Here is a 20,982-nt window from a genome sequence, read left to right on the forward strand (position 1 = left end):
GAATTATATGCAATATATTCATTTTGTTTTACTAATTATGAACAGAACAAGATAGAAGCAACGAAGCATATCGTACGACATGCATAGAAAGAAAACATCGTAAAAAGAAATCGTAATCCTAATCGAAATCAAAGCGTATAAGAAAAAAATCGTAACCAAAATAAGACAGAGAAAAAAAGAAAAAAGAGACTTTTTGCGAGGATTGGTGAAAAAAAGTTTTAACCCTTCCCCTTCACGCAGCGACTCAAAGTGCGAATGTCCCAGACCCCCCTTCCACACATATTTTGTTTTATCAAATGCAGCTTTTACCGAAAAAGGATAATATTCTCAATACTTTACTTTTAATCGAGAGAAAAAGCAGCACCGAGCTGAGCTGTGAGGATCAGATTTAACGGAAATAAGATCATCTTCCTCCTAAACCAAGAGAGACTTATTATTTGGTTTTAAACCTTTGATTAATCATAACAATAGAAAGATTAAAATGAAAATAGCAAATGTTTCAAGGTATTGGAGGGGGGCCTATTGGTTAGAAGACCTTATTCTGCGTACGTGATTTGTTTTGACACACTTCACTTCTTATCGACACAAAAATAGTTGTTTCTTCTCTTATGCAAAATATAATTTTCCTTCGGCATTTAAAGATTCAAATTGTACTTTAACAAAAAAAAAGAAATACGTACCTTACAAAGTCAACGGCACTACTGATAAACATTTTTCTATAGGTCGGGTTCAGTGCCATATCTGAATATTTTCCTGATCCTTCATTCCATCCTCCAATGGCTACTAGAACTTTCAAATGACGGTAATTTTCTTTCAATCCTACAACTTTCCGATAGAATCCTAAAAGGTAATATTAAAATTACAATCAAGATTATAACAAATAGCAATAAAAAAAGAAAACTACAATACCTGAAATGCCACTACTAATTACTCCCCCCCCCCCCCAAATTTCATATTATTTTCTTGTATTGGATAATCAACTAATAACATAAGCAGTCAAAGCACCCTGGTGTTTAGATGTTATGTTGGTTACTGGAATTCTAAATTTTAAGCAGCTAATGCAGGAATTTAGGACGGCAGATTTCACCTTGACTTATTACAGGTATACAACGATTAGAAGAGACATCTACTCTCCTTTAATATTCGTCTTATCATAGGCAGCGCGAAAAAAACGCTGCCTAAGCAAAGAGCAAAGTGGGCTCAATGTATTGTAATTTTTTCTTACCAAGGCACTTCTCATGGTAAGAGATGCCGTAGAAAATTTGAGAACTTTGAAATCACTGAGAGCTATCGAGAATCTGATTTTATTGAAAATTTGATAGAAAAGACAAAAACTTTTGCGTCTCCTGTGTCGGTATGGTTTTCAATCAAAGCGGGTAAGCACCACAGGAAACTCAAAAGGTGTTAGATTACTCAAATGATATTTCCTTTGAGCTGAATTTTTGCGATTTTCTAGCATGAATGTTAAAAAAAATTTTAGGGACTGCTCAGTCCTGAGCTTGAAAAAGAAAGTTCGCTCCGTTTGATAAAAAAAAAACCTCACACTTTTCTAAGTGATCTAGGAAAGTAAGTCTCGGATGTTAGTTTTCTGCCGGTTAACCACTAAATCAGTCGTGTATAGTTTGGCCACACAAACTAAAAAAGTTTGTGTGGCCAACCGGATAATTTTATCCTTTAAGGTATTGAATTTTGAATAATCATCGTCTAAAGTTTTCACAATCATTATAAGCAAACTATTAAAAAATTAAAATATAGAATGGAGACGAATATTCAAGCTCTGATTAAGCATGAAAGGCTTTCTAGCAACATTATAAATTTGTTTCAAAATCTGTATATTGGTTGTATGTTGAGTATACTGACTTTCCCATGATGCAACATAAGCTCACGTAACAAAACTCCATGTGGAGCTATATTCTACATGGAATTATCTATGATACGGACAAAATTTGTTCCGTAAGATTACACAACGTAACGTAGTCTTACGTTATGCTAGCGCTAAAGGCTGTACATCGTAGTGGGAAAGAACCACTATCCTGAATCCTCAAAATTTTCATAGTATTAGCATAGAATTTCCCCCGTTGTTCAACTCTGGTCCATGTTCTATAATTCATTCCAAACCCGAAAACAAACTCATCCTTACGTGCCTGTCTTTGAAATCGTAGTTCTAGACAAATAATAAGGAGCAGGATATCAAGCCAAGTGTACTCTAGGGATCACTAAGTTTGAATTCAATGTCATTAAGATTCTCAATAAAAAAAAAATCATCACGCATCACGAAGGATTCGAATCCTAGCATGGGGTCTATCTTCTAAATAAAATGTGAATGATTATTTCGGCTCTTCTTGCACAAATAATTGTTTAGAGGATAGAAAAGACACTTCCTAAATTGATGAAAAGGAGATGGGACAACCAAAAACGTACTTTAATGAATATCTAAGAGGGAAATACTCTGGGAACTTTATTATTTTCAAATAACTCGAGTTCTGTTTTAAGAGCTCAACTGAGCTGGTAATTGTCTCACCCGTAAGAAATAATTTCACTGTCATCCTTGAGATAATGTAAACTCTTAAGTGTCGCTTATATACCTGATCAAAGAGTTAAGGAAAGTGATAGGGACGAAACTAAAGTGAGTCTAACGAAAAATGATTTTAAAAATCAAATAGCACTATCAAGAGTTCCCCAGCATAATTATACAGCTAATTTGAAAATTCAAAATAATGTATTAACTTTTTTTTGCTTTTTCTTTATGTTATACCGAAAACAAACTTGCAGCTTTTGCCAAAAGGGTGCAATAGCTAAATTCATCTACATCTTATTTTAAGCTTTTCTCTGTTCTGTTAGCTAGCGTAACGTTAGGTCTTTCATAATCTGCCTAAACATAGGATCCAAATAGACTAAAAACTGTAGTTAAAAAATTAAACTTTTTTAAGATTTTCTAGTCTTCCTGGAAACTTCTACGCTATTGGTGGCGCAAATAATTTTTTTACTTCATATTAAATCCATATTAGAGTGCCATAAATTCCTTTTTTATTTATTCTCCATACTTTTCAGTACCTGATCTTTGTGAGTACGGGTAGATAAATTAACTTTTCTTAAAGACAGATTCATTCAGTTTTTATTAATGAATTAACTCGTTTTAATGACATTGCTCCTTTGATTTGTTTTCTTTATTTTGTTCTGCTAGTGCAAGTTTTTGGTCTTTTTGATGTCCAGTTTTTGGACTTAAATGAAATGGGCATTTGTTCAAACAAACGTAAGGAATTATATTAAACAAACATAAATTATTCTGCGTCCGAGGGGTGCCGCCCCCTCCTTAATCCCCCGCTCTGAATACCGCTATTTTCCAAGACTTTCTTTCGGTTGCTTCAAAATTATAAAGTTTTTACGGCATTTTCATCGTTGCTGTTGTATCCAACCATAAACAAAGATAAGGAGAACTGACTAGTTAATGATCACAAATTTTTTTGCCTTAAAATTCAAACTTTATTGATGTATTAATCCCCAAAGACAACAACATCCCCCAACAGAAAGCCACACCTTCTTAAGCTAATTGGTGCTACTTTTTTTCTAGCTCAGTTTTTGCTGATTGTTCATTAAGGCCGTATCCAGGGGGGTTAGGGGGTTTGACCCCCCCCCCCCCGCCCGAAATGTTTGTCTGACTTGTAAAATGTAACAAAAATGGACATAAACAAATTTTGTATGTGTTTTTTGAGGTTTTTCTGTGTAACCCCCCCCCCCCCCAAATTTGTTTGGAGTACAACCCCCTCCGAAAAAAATCCTGGGTACAACCTTGTTGTTCATCCACGTTTCTTTTTATTTTACTTTGGCATTACACTACCAGCAAAATCTATATAAATGAATGAGGTCTGGTTTTTAAATATATGTATATCATTTAATTTTCCACTTGACTAATTCAGACAATCAGATGCATTTTTATTATCCTTATTACTTTAAGATAACCATAAATCCAGAATGGAAAGTCAAAGAAGCCAAAACAATAAAATAAAGTCTCACCTTTACCACCATCCTCTTCAGTATCTAAGAATGCATCCAAACTCTTTATAGTTTGGGTAGAGTTATCAAGACCAGCAAAGCTATAAATAAGGTGAGTGCATAGATTAGGGTCTATATTTTCCCACGAGAACTTGCCGAGGCTTTCTCTCCAGAAGGACCATGATCCCCAGTAGCAAACCACTACCTTGTTATGACTATGAACATCTGAAAAAAGACGTAAAGGCTAGTATCTACATTATGTATACTTAGTAAAAGATAGTGGCTACTCAACAAGTCATAAGCCTGAGTTAATAGACTAATAGGCTTTCTGGAGTGAGCCAGTGATCCAAATCAAGTTATACAAGTAGTTCATGGTTAATAGGCTACGTACGTAATTCTGTATTCTAAGCGGTTTAGTCACAGCGCATAGAGACGAGAACAACCTTTCACATTCAAGGAGACTGTAAATTGCAGTCATTTTGTGAACCTCAAAGTAGACTGACCGTGTCAAAGACAAAAGGTGGAGCGAATTCTCCCAGTGGACTAGCCATCGAGATGCATTGAGAAACTTTTTAGGCTGTGAAATTTGATAGAAAATACGACGAAATTTTACAACCCCATGTGTTGGCAAGGTCTTCAATCAAAGTGGGTAATCACCAAGGGGAACTTCCAAAGCTACCAAATTGTTCAATGATATTTCCTTGAAATGAATTTTAGCGATTTCCTATCAGAAATGCTAAAACATTTTTAAGAATTGCCCTTTCCTGAACTTTCAAAGGAACATTCTGCTCCATTTGATGGAAAACAAAATTCACACTTTCTAATAATGTTAAGTTTGATTAAAACTGAATATCTCTTTCCCGGCACAAGCGAGTGAACTTAATGGCTTTTATAAGATTCTGGGAATGTAGGCTTCGGATTCTGGTTTTCTGTCGTTTATTCGGATCTCTTATCCGAGGTCTGCAAGTTATGGCAAAATCGCCCTATCAATCCTGTATACCCTGGCCATACAAACTAAAAATGTTTATGATAGACCAGATAGGGTGATCGTTTAAAGTATCGGTTCCCCTTAAACTAGCCCTTTCACATTAGGAAAATGCAAAAGTCCTTAAAAATATTATAAGCATCGCCTAAAAGTCATCACATTATTGATTTGTCTTCAATATCTGTCTATTGGTTGGTTTTATATTGAGCATACTGACTTTTCCATAATGCAACCTAAGCTCACGTAACATAAAATAACAAAATTTGCTCCATTAGATTACACAACGTAACGTACAGCCTTACGTTTCGCTAGTGTTAAAGGTTGCACAGCGTAGCGGGAAAGAACCACTATCTTGAATCCTCTAAATTTTAAAAGTATTCACGCATTTCCCCCGTAGTTTATTTCTGGTCTGTGCTTTCTAATTGATTCCAAACCCATAAATATACTCATATTTCCGGCCTGTCTTTGAAATCGGTCTTTTAGACTAATGGTAAGGAGTGGGATATCAAACCAAGCGTATCCAAGAGATCGCTAAGATTGAATTCAGGGTCAGTACCCCCCCCCCCCCCTTTGATTTAAATTAAGTTGTAATTCTTTTTTGTTTGGTGAGAGTGATCCCACAGCATGTATATGGAATGTAGTTGCTGCCAATGTAGTTTTTCTTTCTCTCTCTTTTTTTCCTTCTTTTTATAGTGAATTTAAAAGATGTTCTATGTAGGCTATGTGTGTTTGTTTTTTTTTACCTGATTCACTTCATGTCAAACGTTTGGTTTTGGGTGGATCACATTGATTTTTGTACGTAAATTGTTGTTAATGTTAAATAAATATACGATTCTTAGTCAAAATAGGAATCACCTGTTCCTTATCACGAAGGTTTCGAATCCCAGCTTGAAGTCGAATTGTAAAGAAAACGATTGATTATTTATTTGATTTGTAGTCAGTAACTAAAAATAATTATCAAAAATAGCTCAGAAAGCTGATCATGTGATGACCTTGACGGTTCTATTTTCAAGTAAAATATGGATGTTTAGTTCGGCTCTTCCTGCACAGATAACTTTTCAGAGGATGGTAAAGACACTTTTTACATTGATGAAAAGGAGATGGGACACCCTAAAATCGTATAATGATGAAAATTCAAATTCTATTTTCGAGGCAGAAACTACTGATTTCACTCTGCATCATTTTCATTTGTGATTTGTTGCGATACTCGTTGCAGCATGTCTTCTAACCGAAGATTTTGTTGCGTTTCATTTTCGTTTTCAAAACTGACGACAAAGATGACATTTTTTCTTTCTATTTATTTTTGTTTTAGTTGATTTATGCTCTATAATTCAGAAAGATCGAATGGAAATTTTTTAGTTACACTTTTTTTCTAAGTTATACTGATTTATGAAATTTTTTATGGGAATTTCGCAAGATGTCATAAATAAAGCTTCTCCCGATCTTATAGGGTAATACGCTCAATATGATCACCTCTGTCACGTCATTCACATGATTTTTTTTCTAAATTAAGGCTCTAAACCAATCTTCCCAGAGTATTTGCCTATCTAGATCATTTATTTTTTCAGGCCAGAAAAAGTTAGTGCGTCAATTGTCAGAAAAAAATATCGAGCTGTTTTCAAGGAATCAGGTATAATTATTGCTCTCTTAAAGAGAGTAGATATATTTTTGGTTTCTCAAAAACGGCTCTATAATTTTTGCTGAAAACGGGTACATTAGTACTTTCTGGCCCGAACAAAAAACTCAAGGATCACTGGCGGATCCAGGGGCCGAGGGGACCCTGGATCCACCAAGATTCTTTCTGGCACCCTCATACCTGATTTTTTCTGTTTTTCACTCTTGTTTTTAAAATAAATTTGTCAAGTTGTTAAATTATTGGCACCCTTGTCACATTGCTCCCCCTCAGAAGATTTTGAATATTTACACCCTTTTCACTTGTCACATTTGCTCCCCCCCCCCCCCCGATTTTCCTCTGGATCCGCCCTGACCAAGATAGAGCACAACTTTGGGAAAATCCGTTATTTTTCTTAAATCTTTAAGCAGCACCGGAAAAAAACTGTCAAATGAAGTTTGACAATCAGTATTGGGTGAATTTCAATGAAGCGACTGGAAAGCCAAAATCTTGATAATCTAAATAAATTGGACATCGGACTTCTTTGTTTGACAGAACTGTACCGTGAGCAAAATGCGATATATTTAAAATACAAAGATTCTTTCCTTCTAAAGATGATTCGGACAGAAATTAAACGTCCCCTAATTGAGTTCAAATACCGCTTCCAAGAGTCTAAATTCTTAATCAGCAAAAAGAGAAATTGCATTCTAGTTTCAGTCAAACAACGACGCTAGTCGGTTTGAATTTCGCTAAGATAATTAGTAACAAAAAAATGCTACGCACAATATTTCTGAGGACTTTTAAACTATAAGAGCCACGTGAACCTTTGAATCATCAAAAATAATTGAGACATATTATTGGGCGATGGCTCGCATCTTTGGGCCACGTGAGCTAATTGTGAGCCGGTCCTTACAGCACAGGACGAAAGAACTGCGTTTGGTAGTGGGGTAAAAGTGCTTTTTGAAGGGATTGGTATTTGAGGGTAAGAACCACTTTGCCAGAATTACTTGTCGTACGACCATAACAATTCTTTGACTGATGTACCTCTGTCACCATTATTGTCGGTTGAAGTGACTCAATGATGTGCACCAAAATATTTAAATCCCAATAAATCTATCGTTTTTTACCCGTATTTATTCCACTTTACGTGTCTGTATCTAGCTTAGTAGCAGTTAATGAGTTCGCAAAATCTCCAAGGACGTTTCCAGGGAATCTGATCTTCAGATCGATCAAGGAAAAGGAGTCAAATTTATATGGCTACACATATTATTTTCTCTCAATAATTGAGGGTGGTGCGGTCATAAATTTACTTCACTCCCCATCGTTGTGGCGCAGGGCTCGATGGCACAATCTTTGGCGCTATAAGCGGCGCTATCGGAGAACTTATAAGGTGTAAGTTCGCAGTTTCAAGGTATAATTTTAGACTTGACGCGATCAATCTTCATTACCGCTATTAGGACGGCAATAAAATCTTTATTGCTACAAATGGCACGGTCGGAAATTGGAGGAAAACTTGCGAACTAATTAGGCTATAAAACTTTGTAATTTAAATTTAATTATTGGAGAGATACAGACATATAAGTAAAGTAATTAGGCCTATTGCCGCTAAGCTACTACAGGGGCACCCGTTGGACATATCCGAGGAGATAATAGCTTCTCCGAAAATAGTTAAAGGGAAAAAAAAAATTTATCTTGAATCGATTCCAATAAAATGATCGAAGAGCTTAATAACTTATTAATAGTATAAAAGTTAGTTACCAAAAGGATATAAATAGTGAAATATATCCCGGAGTACAATGGTCTATCAGATATTAACGAATTCAATATCCAATTGGCCCAGTTTTTACAACTAACAAAAACAGATCTAGGAGCGTTAAAAGAAATCCTACTACTACGATTAAAAGGCCAGGCCTTAACCTTTCTAAAAAAGATTTAACCATACCATATGCAAAAACAGCAACTTGCCATTAAATACAGTCGATAAATTGATAAGAGCATTCAAAGATAGATTTATAGAAACCAGTTCCATAAATAAATTGAAACACAGAACAGTGAACTTTGACTTTTCACAAAATATAAGATAATATCTTGATAATAAACGAATTTCTATAGAGGCAAAATACGAAATCGGTTCGGGGTAACTTAATCCAAGAGTCATCCTAAATACCTTTTTGCAAGGGCTACCCCCAAAACTTTATAAAGTGGTAATACCCAAAACTATTCAGGCGTTGGATCTTACATTTCAGGAGGTAGAGTGATTGATCGAAGACAATATGATGGTCGTAAATCATACTAAAGCAAAAATAAATAGCCTAGGCGATTCAAATGCGAACATAAACTTCAAGGGCGATCAGGCATCCCCCAATTTCTTTTCAAGGGATAACTTTCCAGTACCACAAACAAATAAAACGCAAGAACCCGCTAGGCAGAAAACAGTACGTTTTCAGCCTGTCAAACAGTATCATTGCGAAAACAACCCTACAATAATAAGATGCTATATTTGAAATCGTGTTTGACATATCGCGAGAGAGTGCCGTTATGTCCCCAATCGCATCCCAATAATTGTTGACGGTAGTATGCAAAATTATGGCAACCATTTGTTCGGAGGAACAAATTTTAGCGCCACTGGTGCGCTAGGCTAAAACCAGGGAAGATTACGTCAAGCAGTACCCTACTAAACGTACCAACCAAATTTGTATAACCCTCCCCCCCAATAGATAAATTAATTACCGATTCGAAATCCCAAATAATTAACAAACCCAATATAAAGCAAGAATGCTATATAGAAATCACGAAAACCTACCGACGGGACATGAAAATTTTGCAAGCCAACGGCATTGCCAGTCAGCGCCAGTAAGCAGCACGAACACAAGACATTCAAGTTACAATAATAATATATGGTGAAGGCAGACAGATATATATCAAGTAGATATGCCTACGGAACCTCATATGCCCGAATATCTATTACAGGCACCGACACATGAAATAAATCCTGAGGGAAACGTTTCAGGCCCCTCACAAATATAAATTGGACCCAGAGGGTGCCCGGAATATTTAATAGGTCCAAAACAATGGTAGTGCCGTCTTGTAGTGATATTAATAGCAAGTTACCTATATTTAATGATTTTTGTGTAGAAAATGTTTATTTTAAGGCTTTGATTGACTGTGGTGCAACGATTAGTATCATAAACTCTTGCGTATTTAATATGTTGCCTCTGCATATTAGGCGACAGAGGAACCCTAATAATCCCAATTTAACTAGTGTGACAGGCCATAAATTGGATGCAAAAGGTTCAATTTGCCTAAACGTAAAAAGGGACAATAGGATCTTCCAGACAAATTTTATAATATGCGATAACTTTCCATATGAAGCAATCATAGGCGCAAATTTTTTAAGGTCCAATAGAATACTATTAGACGTAGCAAATGAAAGGCTTGTCTACCCGGCTAAGGTGGGGGACAAAATTTCGACCTTAAGAAATCGTAACAGAGGATACGAAGATAACGTAACAGTAACAAAATTTCTGACGGTATAACGTCGCAATCTTTTGAAACTCATGTCTCGCAAGGAAGAAAAGAAATAATCAGAAACTTGTCCAATTATTCTGAAGGACATTGCAGAGATGAAGTAAATTTAAAAAATAAGGGTATTGAATCTGCAAAAATAAAAATAGGAGATATGCGACAATACAGGTCAAACTAAATCAAGAAAATAGTGGAATTATGGAAAAACCTAGTAAAACCCAACGTGACGCCATAAGATGCCGCAATGGCGCGGCATAGCGCCAGTATGAATCCAATAAACAATGCAAATAAAGCGAAATATTATGGATTCACGATAAGAAAAACACAAGTCCCCCCCCCAAAACGATTCAAAAATTCAAATATTACAGATGATTGAACCACTGGTTAGCAAATCTAAAATATGGTTTGCAACCCCATCTGAAATTCCCGAAAATCTGCTGTGCGAGGAACAGATTATCTTTTATGACAAATGAAAAGTTTTTATTTGGGTAACTAATAACCACAAAAATAATACAATTACAATTAAAAAGGGGACGTATTTAGTTCAAATCCAGGTTTTAACGGATAATGATTTAAATACATGGGAAAATTCTAAAAAACCTAGTTAACGGTATTAAAACTTCAAATAACAAATATACTTTAACTAAATCGCAATTTTTAAAAAAATTTAATATGGATAATATTACGGACTTGTAACTTAAGAAAAAATTATGCTAATTATTATGTAATTCTGAAGATGTGTTTTCTGCATCTTAAGATGACATCGGGCTTATACCGCTTTATAAACAATAAATTTTAATGACTGGTAATCCTGTAACGAAACAGCCATATCGTGTGCCGTATAAGCACAAAGAGTGGTTAAAAAATAAAATCCATGAATTAGAAAAAAATGAAATTATACGCCCAAGCATAAGTCCGTATAGTGCACCAGTGATCTTAGTACCAAAGAAGAATGGTGATTTTAGAATTGTAGTGGATTACAGAGCCCTTAACAAACACGTAGTTAGCGATAAATTTCCTTTACCAAGAATAAATGAAATTCTTGACTCTATTCCAAGCAAAAACAAAATTTTTACGTCTTTGGACCTTACCCATGGCTAACACCAAGTGAAAATAGCCGAAAAAGATATCCATAAAACTGAATTTTCAACATCTGAATGGGGTTCATAAAAATACTTAAGAGTGCCTATTGGACTTAAAACGAGTTCAAGCGCCCGATTTAGACCCCTATTGCACCTGTTAAGAGGAATAAAGAATATCACTCATTTTTTTGATGATGTCATGCGTGGGAGAAAACACTGAACAACACTTAGCAACATTAGCTAAGGTGCTCGAGAAGTTCAGAAAGGGCAATTTAAAATGCCGGTTTGAGAAAGTAAATTTATTTAAACCTAAAATTAAATTTTTAGGAGTAGTAGTAACACAAGGAGAGATATCCCCAGACCCTGATAAAATTAAATGTGTTGAAAACCACAAACCCCCCAGAACTATGAAAGAATTAAGGGGAATGCAAGGTCTTACTGGCTACTTTGGAAAATTCGTACGCAATTACAACCAAATTGCGAAACCCCTCACGGAATTAACTAAAGGGAACTCCCAAAATGTTACCTGGTCCCAGGAAGCTCAAAATTCCCTAGACCGTCACAAAAAGGCGCTCACTTCTGAACCAATATTATCACTTCCTGATTTCGAAAACGGAGAATTTGTTGTTACAACTGATGCTAGTTCAAAAGGCATTGGGGCTATTCTTTCGCAAATAATTCCCATGGGGAACCCTGATCCTTTACAAGGACCTTCAAATCAAAAAAAAAGTAGAAAAAGTAATATGCTATTCGAGTAGAACCTTATCAAAAGGCGAAAGTAGTTATTCCGCCACAAACTTAGAATTATTATCTATAATCCACCACTTAGACAAATTTAGACACTATTTAATTAGTAGAAAATTTATTCTACGATCTGACTATAAAAGCTTGCAGTACCTGCGAACATTTAAACCCCACGGGCATTCTAGCTAGATGGATTATGAAAATCCAAGACCTAGATTATGAATTTGAACATTTAAAAGGTAAACAAAATGCATCTTGTGACTTTTTGAGTAGATACCCAGAAAATATTCCGACGGAAGCTGAAGAAAATGAAGTTAACGCTATCAATGCTAAGAGAAAATATGGACGTAAGAAAAACAAAGTCAAGGACACGGTAAAAGAAAATAAGATTAACCTTGTCGTTAGAAAATATAATAAGAAAGCAAAAAACGGACGATATGTGTTCGGCGCTTATTAATTATTTTGTGAATGACGATGCGTTACCGGATAAATTCAAAACTCTTATAAAAGAGATAGATAATTTTTACTATGATCTTGAGGAAGAAATACTGTGTAGAATTGTGACTGCTGAGACAAATAGAAACAAAACTTGAATAATAGCTGTTTTACCACAAAACTTAATAGTGCCTGCATTTGAATATTTTCATTCAGATATAGGTGGACATTTAGGGGTAATGAAAACGTTCCATAAATTAAAACAATATTTTTACGTGCCGTCAGTAATGACAAAACTTAAAGAGTTTGTAAGTACATGCCAAGCCTGTAACTTAAGAAAAATCCCCCCAGCTTATCCTAATCCTCCAATGGTAAGGGTCCGGGTAGCAAAGAACCCCTTCGATATTATCTCATTTGACTTATACGGAACGAGCGGAGGCTTGCCTGTTTCTAGCAGAGGCCATACTTGTATTATTTCAGTTATAGACCATTTTTCAGGATTTGCTTTTGCAAAAGCATTGAAAAATCAAGGTGCTTATGCCACCAGTAAGGGGTTAGTGAAATTATTTTTAAAATTCGGCGTTCCAAATAAGATTTTAAGTGACAACGCAGGCAATTTTGTTTCAAAAGTAACAACAGATTTAATGAGTTTTCTTAATATAGAGAAAATGGTGACAGCTCCGTACCACCCACAAGCTAATGTTAAAATAGAAAATAGGCATAAAATATTTTCGAACGTATTAATTATTTATACAAAAGACAGTAGGAACGACTGGGATCAGTTCTTATCTTATTTCACTAACTTAATCAACACTGCTTATTCAGAAACAGCTAAAGACAATCCATTTTTTTACTTTTCGTTCGCGATTTTAGAATCCCGTATAATAAGATTATTGAATCTCGGCAGTGTTATTATAGCTCGGAAAATTAAAAATAAGAATTCATAAATAGGATGGGGAAAACTTATAAAATAGTTACGCAAGAGCTGGAAAAATGTAAAATAAACCAAGAGCTAAGAAACCACCCCAAAGTCAAGTGGAGTATAGATTTCAAAGTAGGAGACTGCGTCTACCTAAAGAACGAAGCAAAAACGGAAGGTAAAAAACTTTCCAACAAATATTCTGGACCGTACAGAATAGTCAAAAAGTACGATAACGAATATACTTTTAAAATGGAAAACCCTAATAGTGGAAGAACTTACAAAGCGCAGGTTAGCCGAAAAAAAAGAGCCAAATTTCCAGAGAGATGGGTATCACATCCCTCCTCTACTGATTCGTCAGATGCAGAAAATGAGCCCCCTATGTCAAAATTGGCAGAGCTAAAACCCTTTAATTTCAAGCAAGACTATTTCGAGAATGACAGTGATGAGGAAAATTTTGAAGAATTTTTAGCTATGAAAAATCTAGTTATTCCAAAGAAAAATTCCCTAATACCAGTAAGAATAAAAACGCCAAAAAGCTCAAAAAGCTCATCACCAGAGAGCGCGGGAGAATTAGATTATACAATATCCCCAAAAACCCACTTTTTCCCCGATAGAATTTCGACCCCATGTCCCCCCAAAAGAGATCCAGACGATATTGTTTCCCCTGCAACACCGATAGAAAGGCCCCTGTCTTTACAGGAGGAATTCAACAGAGCTGTAGAAACCCCAGGTATTAATGCAAACAAAATTCCTCCCAAGGATTTAACTAAAACAAACCTGCGAGAAGCAATGGATCTAATAAATTTCCCCATAAAAACGATTTAAAGTACAGTTCTCGAGAATAAAACTCCCAAGGATGACCAGCAAGGACAATATCATGATATAACTGTCTCCAAGGTCAAACACAAACAGTGGACTTCATGGAGGGAAACCCTAGTGCAAAAAATGCCCCATCCCCCTGAAGACATGGCCTTCAAACAGTGGAGGAACCCCGCAAAAACTCTTGATTCCTCCCAAAGCTCTCAAGAATCTTTCAAATCTCCCGAGTTGAAAACTCAAGACGAGGACTTAGGAAATAAACCATCTACTTCCAGAGGAGTAGAAATTTACGAAGGAAGGGCAGGTGACACCTCAAAAAGTACCACCTCTAAAAGTTCTAATCATGATTCGTCGGAAACCAGTTCCAAAGAGTCTGACGGCGAATCAGACCATATAGTAGCTAAAGAAATAGGAAAATCAAGACCGACCTCAGCAGCCGCACACAGGAAACAAACGAAATTAAAAGGGCGAGAATTTTTGAAAAAACAATACAAAAGGTTTTACCTTATTTCGATATAAAAACCTAAAAACAAAAAACCGCAAGAAACAGCGGATAAAATAACGACACAGTCAGACAGAACGGTTAAAAAACCTGACAGATGGATATATCCCTAATTATTGTAAAGACAAATTTCAAATCCCTTATGAAAATCAACTTGTGATCCACCATAATAAATCTAACAGTATGCAAGCAAAGTTAACTAAGTAATTATTAATGAAAAAAAATATATAATACATGTGATTTCAAAACGTCGGCAATCTGGGAGAAAGGCCCAAGGTAGGAAGCTCGTTGTCGACCGAAAACGACAAGTGGTGTTGGACCACATTTTGTGGGAAGCCTGGGGAGGAACTCAAAGCCCATGCAGCTTTTAATTTGTTGTGGGCGTGCTCGCCCTCGGATTTTCTAAGAAAAATCGACCCATGTCCTAACCAAGATGGATATTATCCAAAACAAGAAATTACCAGTACAGAAGCGTCTAATTATATGAAATATTTTATCTTAGCGCAGACTATAATTATTTTAGGCCTACCCAAAAAAAATAGGATACCAGTGTAATTAGGTGCTGCACGTTTACCTATTCATGTGTTTATTACTCGAGAAATGTAATATAAAATTAAACGGTATAGCGATTATTAGCAATGCTTTAAAGTTGTACCTCAACCAGTCATAGAGGGATATCATGTCGAGAATTAAGCTTGGAAGCCTTAACTTTGCTGCCCAACCTATCTAATCCTAAAAATATTTGTTCTGTTTTGCGCCTACAAATCAGTTTTCTTTGGCCAATGCCACAAAATGATTACATAATAAGAAATAACATAAGTAAAAATTAAAGTGCCTTTGAAAAAAATATATAATAATAACACAGTAGTAAACAAAAGAATTTTGCAAAAAATGGGTACAAGTAATGATAAATTAATTCTAGAAACAAACAATAAGATGGCACCTAAGAATATCGTCATAATCCTCGTTGTTCGCGCAGTGGTCCAATATATTTTAAAACATGGAGTAATATTCAAGCATGAAAATTCACTGCTAGTTAGCCATGACGCATGGAAAATCTTTATGAAATTGGACTCCAAACCTTTCGAGACCTTGTTCCAACAAGAAACAAGACTAGAAAAAAACACGAATGAACCCAAAGAATCGACCAATTTCTGGTGGAACATACTATTGGCTTTATGTTTCGTACTCACAACTTTCCTGACCATAAGAACCCTATTGACCTTTAATTACGGAAAAATCCTAAGACCGATAAGGTGAAAACCAAGAGAAGAACACGGGGAAACAGCTAAAATGCAGAGGTTAAACCCGGAACCCAATGAGAACGTCTAAGCAAGAAATAGGGAAGACATTAGAAAACGAGCGGGTATAAGGTCTCCACTCGTTCTCGCTATGTCGTTTTCCCTCTTGGTTGCGTCGTTTAAGTAAAAACGGGTGGTTATGAAACTGCAACATTCGTGTATTGGAAAGCAAAGATGATCGTGAACAATGCAGGCATGAAACATGTTGTAAAATTAGACCCTCAAAATTAACCATGTAGCATAAACTCTGTTTAAATGATTATTTTAAATCTGATGTAAAATTAACTGAGTGTTGAAAGTGTTGAACACGATAAAAATTTAGTTTTCTGTACTAATATTAGTGTATTCATTTAACTCTGTCTCATAGCGTAAAATTCATGTACCCGATCAATACGTGACTTATTTGTACTATAAGTATTTACTTTAAAGAACTTGTGATTCTGCCCCGTTATTTTTATTAAAGGAAGTGGATTGACGTATTGGATATCAAGCATTACAATGAGCTGTCCAGTGCAGATACAGCCTAGTAGCATCTAATTTCATCAAACCTCAACCAACGAAGAGTACCCACCATAAACTACAGGTAATTTTCATCCCAGCTTCGTCTACGAAAACAACAGTTACCTTTGATCATTGTTTCTTTGACCACAAACCATATTACGTATCAGATAGCATTATATTTAAATCTCAGTATCCAGTGCTTTTTCGAACTATATAATCACATAAATGCTGAGAACCCCATCGATCAGTACAAGATATAAATACATAAATATCGCATTTGACAATCATTATGGACCCCAGAACCATTTGACTGTATAGGGATGATATTTGATGATCCCGAAAATTATTTATACAACGCAGATTCACGCGTTGTATCCCTTTCAATCCCTTTCAACCATCTCTCAGAATCCATCCTATCCCCTCTGGGTGGAAAATTCATATCTCTATTATGTCATATATGTACGAGATAACTACTGAAAAAAGGACTTAGAAACCAAAATTAACCCCAGTGATCAAGCCAGTGACAATGTGTCCCTCCCACAAGTTGAAGACAATATGTTGAAGGAGTCAATATAGTTTGATGTGAACCCGTCCAAATTCAAACTTCAATTCTCCCATGATTACCCTAGGAATCACCACAAACGTTAATAGACGCAAGCCATGAGCTAAGAAGCTCGTAAGAGGCACAAAAGAACAATTTCATACGAAAATATATTCTCTATGTGCCTCAAAATATCCCAAAAGAAAGGCACCCTATGAACTATCGAAAAGCAGGTGAGAATGAACTCTGATGGCATATTCCCACACCTGTAGTTGGAAGCATCATTTCCCAGTTGATAATTAGAGAAAGCCTGTCGCGTGAACACAATCTTGCTTGAAGTGTCCAATGAAAAAACCAAAACATAAGTGCGTCAAAAATTTTGCCAAGACGAAAAGAGTGAAGGAAAATAATTTACAACAGAAGGATTGAGTACGCTAAAAAGACTCGAAGGTACTGAAATAGATTTGAATTTACATATGTTACTTCTTAATAACTTTGATAACTCAAAAATCCCAATATCCCATCATTAACGTTCCGTAGCAAAACATCCCCAGTGAAAGTGTTTTAATTTTACCAGTGAATATGGTAAACCCAATATTGTGTGTTTTAAATCGTTTTTGTATGTAGTGTTAGATGTCCAGATAAAGTTATGTGTAGCGTTGTCGAGCTATTCAATTAATGTAGCGTAGATAGAAAGTAGTGTGCCATATAAACAGCAAAAAAGAAAAAAAAAAAGCCTTGTAAAAAGTGAATTCAAAGAAAAAGAAAAAAAATCTTTAGTATAGTAGTTAGCCTAGAACCATGAATAATCTTAGTCCGGTAGATGAATTTTAGATAGGGATGTAGAATAAAATAAGAAAAGTAATAGAGAAAATTTTTAGCGCTCCTGATTAAGCCATAACATAAATATAAAATAATTATGTAGAAGAAATGTTAATAAAATGCGAACATTTCAAAAGCCCAAAGGCAAGCAAGTCATAATGACGGGACGTCATTAATTAATGGGTCGGGTAATATGTACCGTGAGCAAAATGCGATATATTTAAAATACAAATATTCTTTCCTTCTAAAGATGATTCGGACAGAAATTAAACGTCCCCGAATTGAGTTTAAATGCCACTTTCAAGATCCTAAATTCTTAATCAGCAAAAAGATAAATTACATTCTAGCTTCAGTCAAACAACGACAATAGTTGGTTTAAATCTCGCTAAGATAATTAGTAACAAAAAAAATGCTACGCACAATATTTCTAAGGAAGTTTAAATGAAAGAGCCGTGTGAACGTTTGAATCATCAAAAATATTTAAGAACTATTAATGAATGAGGGCTCGCATCCTTGGGTCCACGTGAGCTAATTGTAAACCAGTCCTTACAGCGCAGGACGAAAGAACTGCGTTTGGTAGTGGGGTAAAAGTGCTTTTTGAAGGGATTCGTATTTGAGAATCAGGACCGCTTAGACAGAATTACTCGGCGTACGACCGTAACAATTCTTTGATTGATGTACCTCTGTCACCATTATTGTCGTTTGAAGTGACTCACTGCTGTGCACCTAAATATGTAAATCCCAATAAATCTATTGTTTTTTTACCTGTGTTTATTTCACTTTACATGTCTGCATCTAGCCTAGTAGCAGGTAATTAGTTCGCAGAATCTCCAACGACGTTTCCAGGGAAACTGATCTTCAAATCGATCAATGAAAAGAGGTCAAATTTATATGGCCAAACATCTTATTTTAACTCAATAATTGAGGGTGGCGTGGTTATAAATTTACTTCACTCCCCATCGTTGTGGCGCAGGGCTCAATGGCACAATCTTTGGCGCTATAAGCGGCGCTATCGGAGAACTTATAAGGTGTAAGTTCGCAGTTTCAAGGTATAATTCTAGACTTGACGCGATCGATCTTCATTACCGCTATTAGGACGGCCATAAAACTTTTATTGCTACAGAACTTATAGGGCCAATTATCTTCACTCTAACATTGCATGATTTAGGCACATCAAATTTTCCCTACTAACTTTAGACTCCCTCGAGGATTAGAAGTTACCTAAAGTGACTTAAGCTACTTCATAATATATTTTTTAAGTAGGATTTTCTACAGACGTAAAAAAAAATTTCTTGGATCTATTTTGTCAATTCCAAGACCCGTGGTATTTACTACAAGCAGTCCAAAAATTAAAATAAAATCTTCCGGCCTTTTCACTTGCTAAGGATGCTTATTGAAGGGAGGGAATTGACCCATAGAGTATGAATAATAGCTCCGCCTTTTTATCTTTGTTTTAAAATACCTTATAATGCATTGAGGTCCGTTTATTTTAGCTTAGTATATTCTTATCTTAATTATTGCCCACTCGTTTATTCAATACATTTAGGAGTCACCTACTGCCACACCAGAGACAACAGAATAAAGGATTAGGAGTACTGAAAGAATATGTTCCATCTACTGCTTTGTTACCAAACAAATCAAGCACTCAGCGTTTGTATGTTATATTGAATATCCTTCCAGTTAACCAGTGTGTAATGTTTCAGTCAGTTCTGTTTATTGTTCAGTATGGCAAGAAGGCATTGCCTGCGTATTTTTATGAATCTGAGCTGTTAGAGGTATTGGATGAGGTGACCGTCCAGGTCACCTCATGGGTCCATTTCGACCACAGTTTATAGAATTATCCAGTAAGTTTATCGCAGATCATTTCTGGTCTTCATTCTCGGTACGAACAAAAAGCTCCTCCCACTTATTTCTACATTAGCGGGTTAGTCTGTTTCCGTCAATCAATGAGAAATGGTTACAAAGTGCATTATTCGTAATAGCGGGTTTCCACTTGTTTCGTGTCCAAGAGAAATCTGACTTGTCTACCCGTGAAAAGATCTAATGCCGCTTATGTTTATATCTGCAAAAACGTTGTCGGGAGCACTCGCACCTTGGTCTGGGTTTTTATAATGGGTGAAATAGGGTATGATCATACTGCTAATTCTAAAAACTGTGATTTCGACCGTCCAGGAGGCGGTGGATGGTCTGTCAGCCGCTAATTAAATCCGAGAGATCGCGTTTTTCACTAAGAAATAGTTTAGTTACAGTATGGAAGAAGTTTGGTAAAAATTTTAATCTATCTCTTCCCCTATCAACACTAAAAAATAAAATTAAGGAATCCTTAATCAAGATGTAATTTCTATGTGGATATATATTTGTGTGTATATTGGTATATGTGTGTGTATGTGCTTGTATATACATCTCTACGCCTCCTTTTGTGTGGCCTGTTTGGGGAGGAGTTGGTCCCTCTTCCCCTGTTGATGTGTTGAATAAAGTTAGTAATTTTTTTTGAATTTTATTTGTTTATTTTTTTGGTGGGTTGAGGAGTCTTGAAAGGGGAGTTACCTATTGTTTTGTATTTTATTTTTAAGGGTAGTCTGAAATATAAAATTAAAGAATTTGGTTTAAGTCTCTATAAGTGGAATATTAGTAGAGGCACAATTAATTTAAATTTATGTGTTAAGTGTTTTTTATTCCCGACTCTGTCGAGTTTTCTCTCTGCCGGGAATTTAATATGTTGTATAAATATAGCATTAATAATAAAACCTTGAACCTTGAAAAAAAACAATTTTTTTAAAATACATTTCCCCTGGGGAGGGGGGGTCCGAGGAAGCTACGCTGGACGCCGTTCTTATTTCTATAATCCCAGTCACCGAGAAAAGTTCAGTTCCCTGGTAGCATTCTATTTATAGGTACATTGATAATTGTCCATTATATAAAACACACTCGAGAAGTGAAGTTTGGTGAATGCTAATGAAATAAAACAAAATATGATGAAAATGCAATGCTTTAGTAACAAAATTATGAAAAATACCACAAAGAATTATGGAACGGGGGCCGCCTAAAGTGCTAACCCTAAAATAACCTAACCTAACCAAAATACCAACCAAATATTTAATTAAAAAAGCTATAATGTGGTTTACCAACAAACCGAAGGTTATTGTCTTGTATAGAAGTAGAGAGAGGGTAACTATTTCTATACGTAAAAGATGACAG

The 20,982-nt window shown here is 35.6% G+C and overlaps 1 protein-coding gene across 1 annotated transcript in view; it reads right to left on the reverse strand.

Annotated features, from left to right (window-relative positions):
* LOC148945604 (putative chitinase 2) overlaps positions 1-20,982 on the reverse strand; it is a 103,382-nt gene that overhangs the window by 49,230 nt on the left and 33,170 nt on the right. Inside the window, exons 2-3 of the mRNA XM_089099187.1 lie at positions 4,015-4,218; positions 681-840 (exon numbers count right to left, since the gene is read on the reverse strand). Coding sequence (XP_088955313.1) covers positions 681-840; positions 4,015-4,218 — 364 coding nt within the window. The remainder of the gene's footprint in view (positions 1-680; positions 841-4,014; positions 4,219-20,982) is intronic.

The sequence above is a fragment of the Artemia sp. Qi Xiang Cuo genome, chromosome 13 (genome assembly GCF_049724085.1).
Source record: "Artemia sp. Qi Xiang Cuo chromosome 13, ASM4972408v1, whole genome shotgun sequence".
In the NCBI taxonomy this organism is placed as follows: domain Eukaryota; kingdom Metazoa; phylum Arthropoda; class Branchiopoda; order Anostraca; family Artemiidae; genus Artemia; species Artemia sp. Qi Xiang Cuo.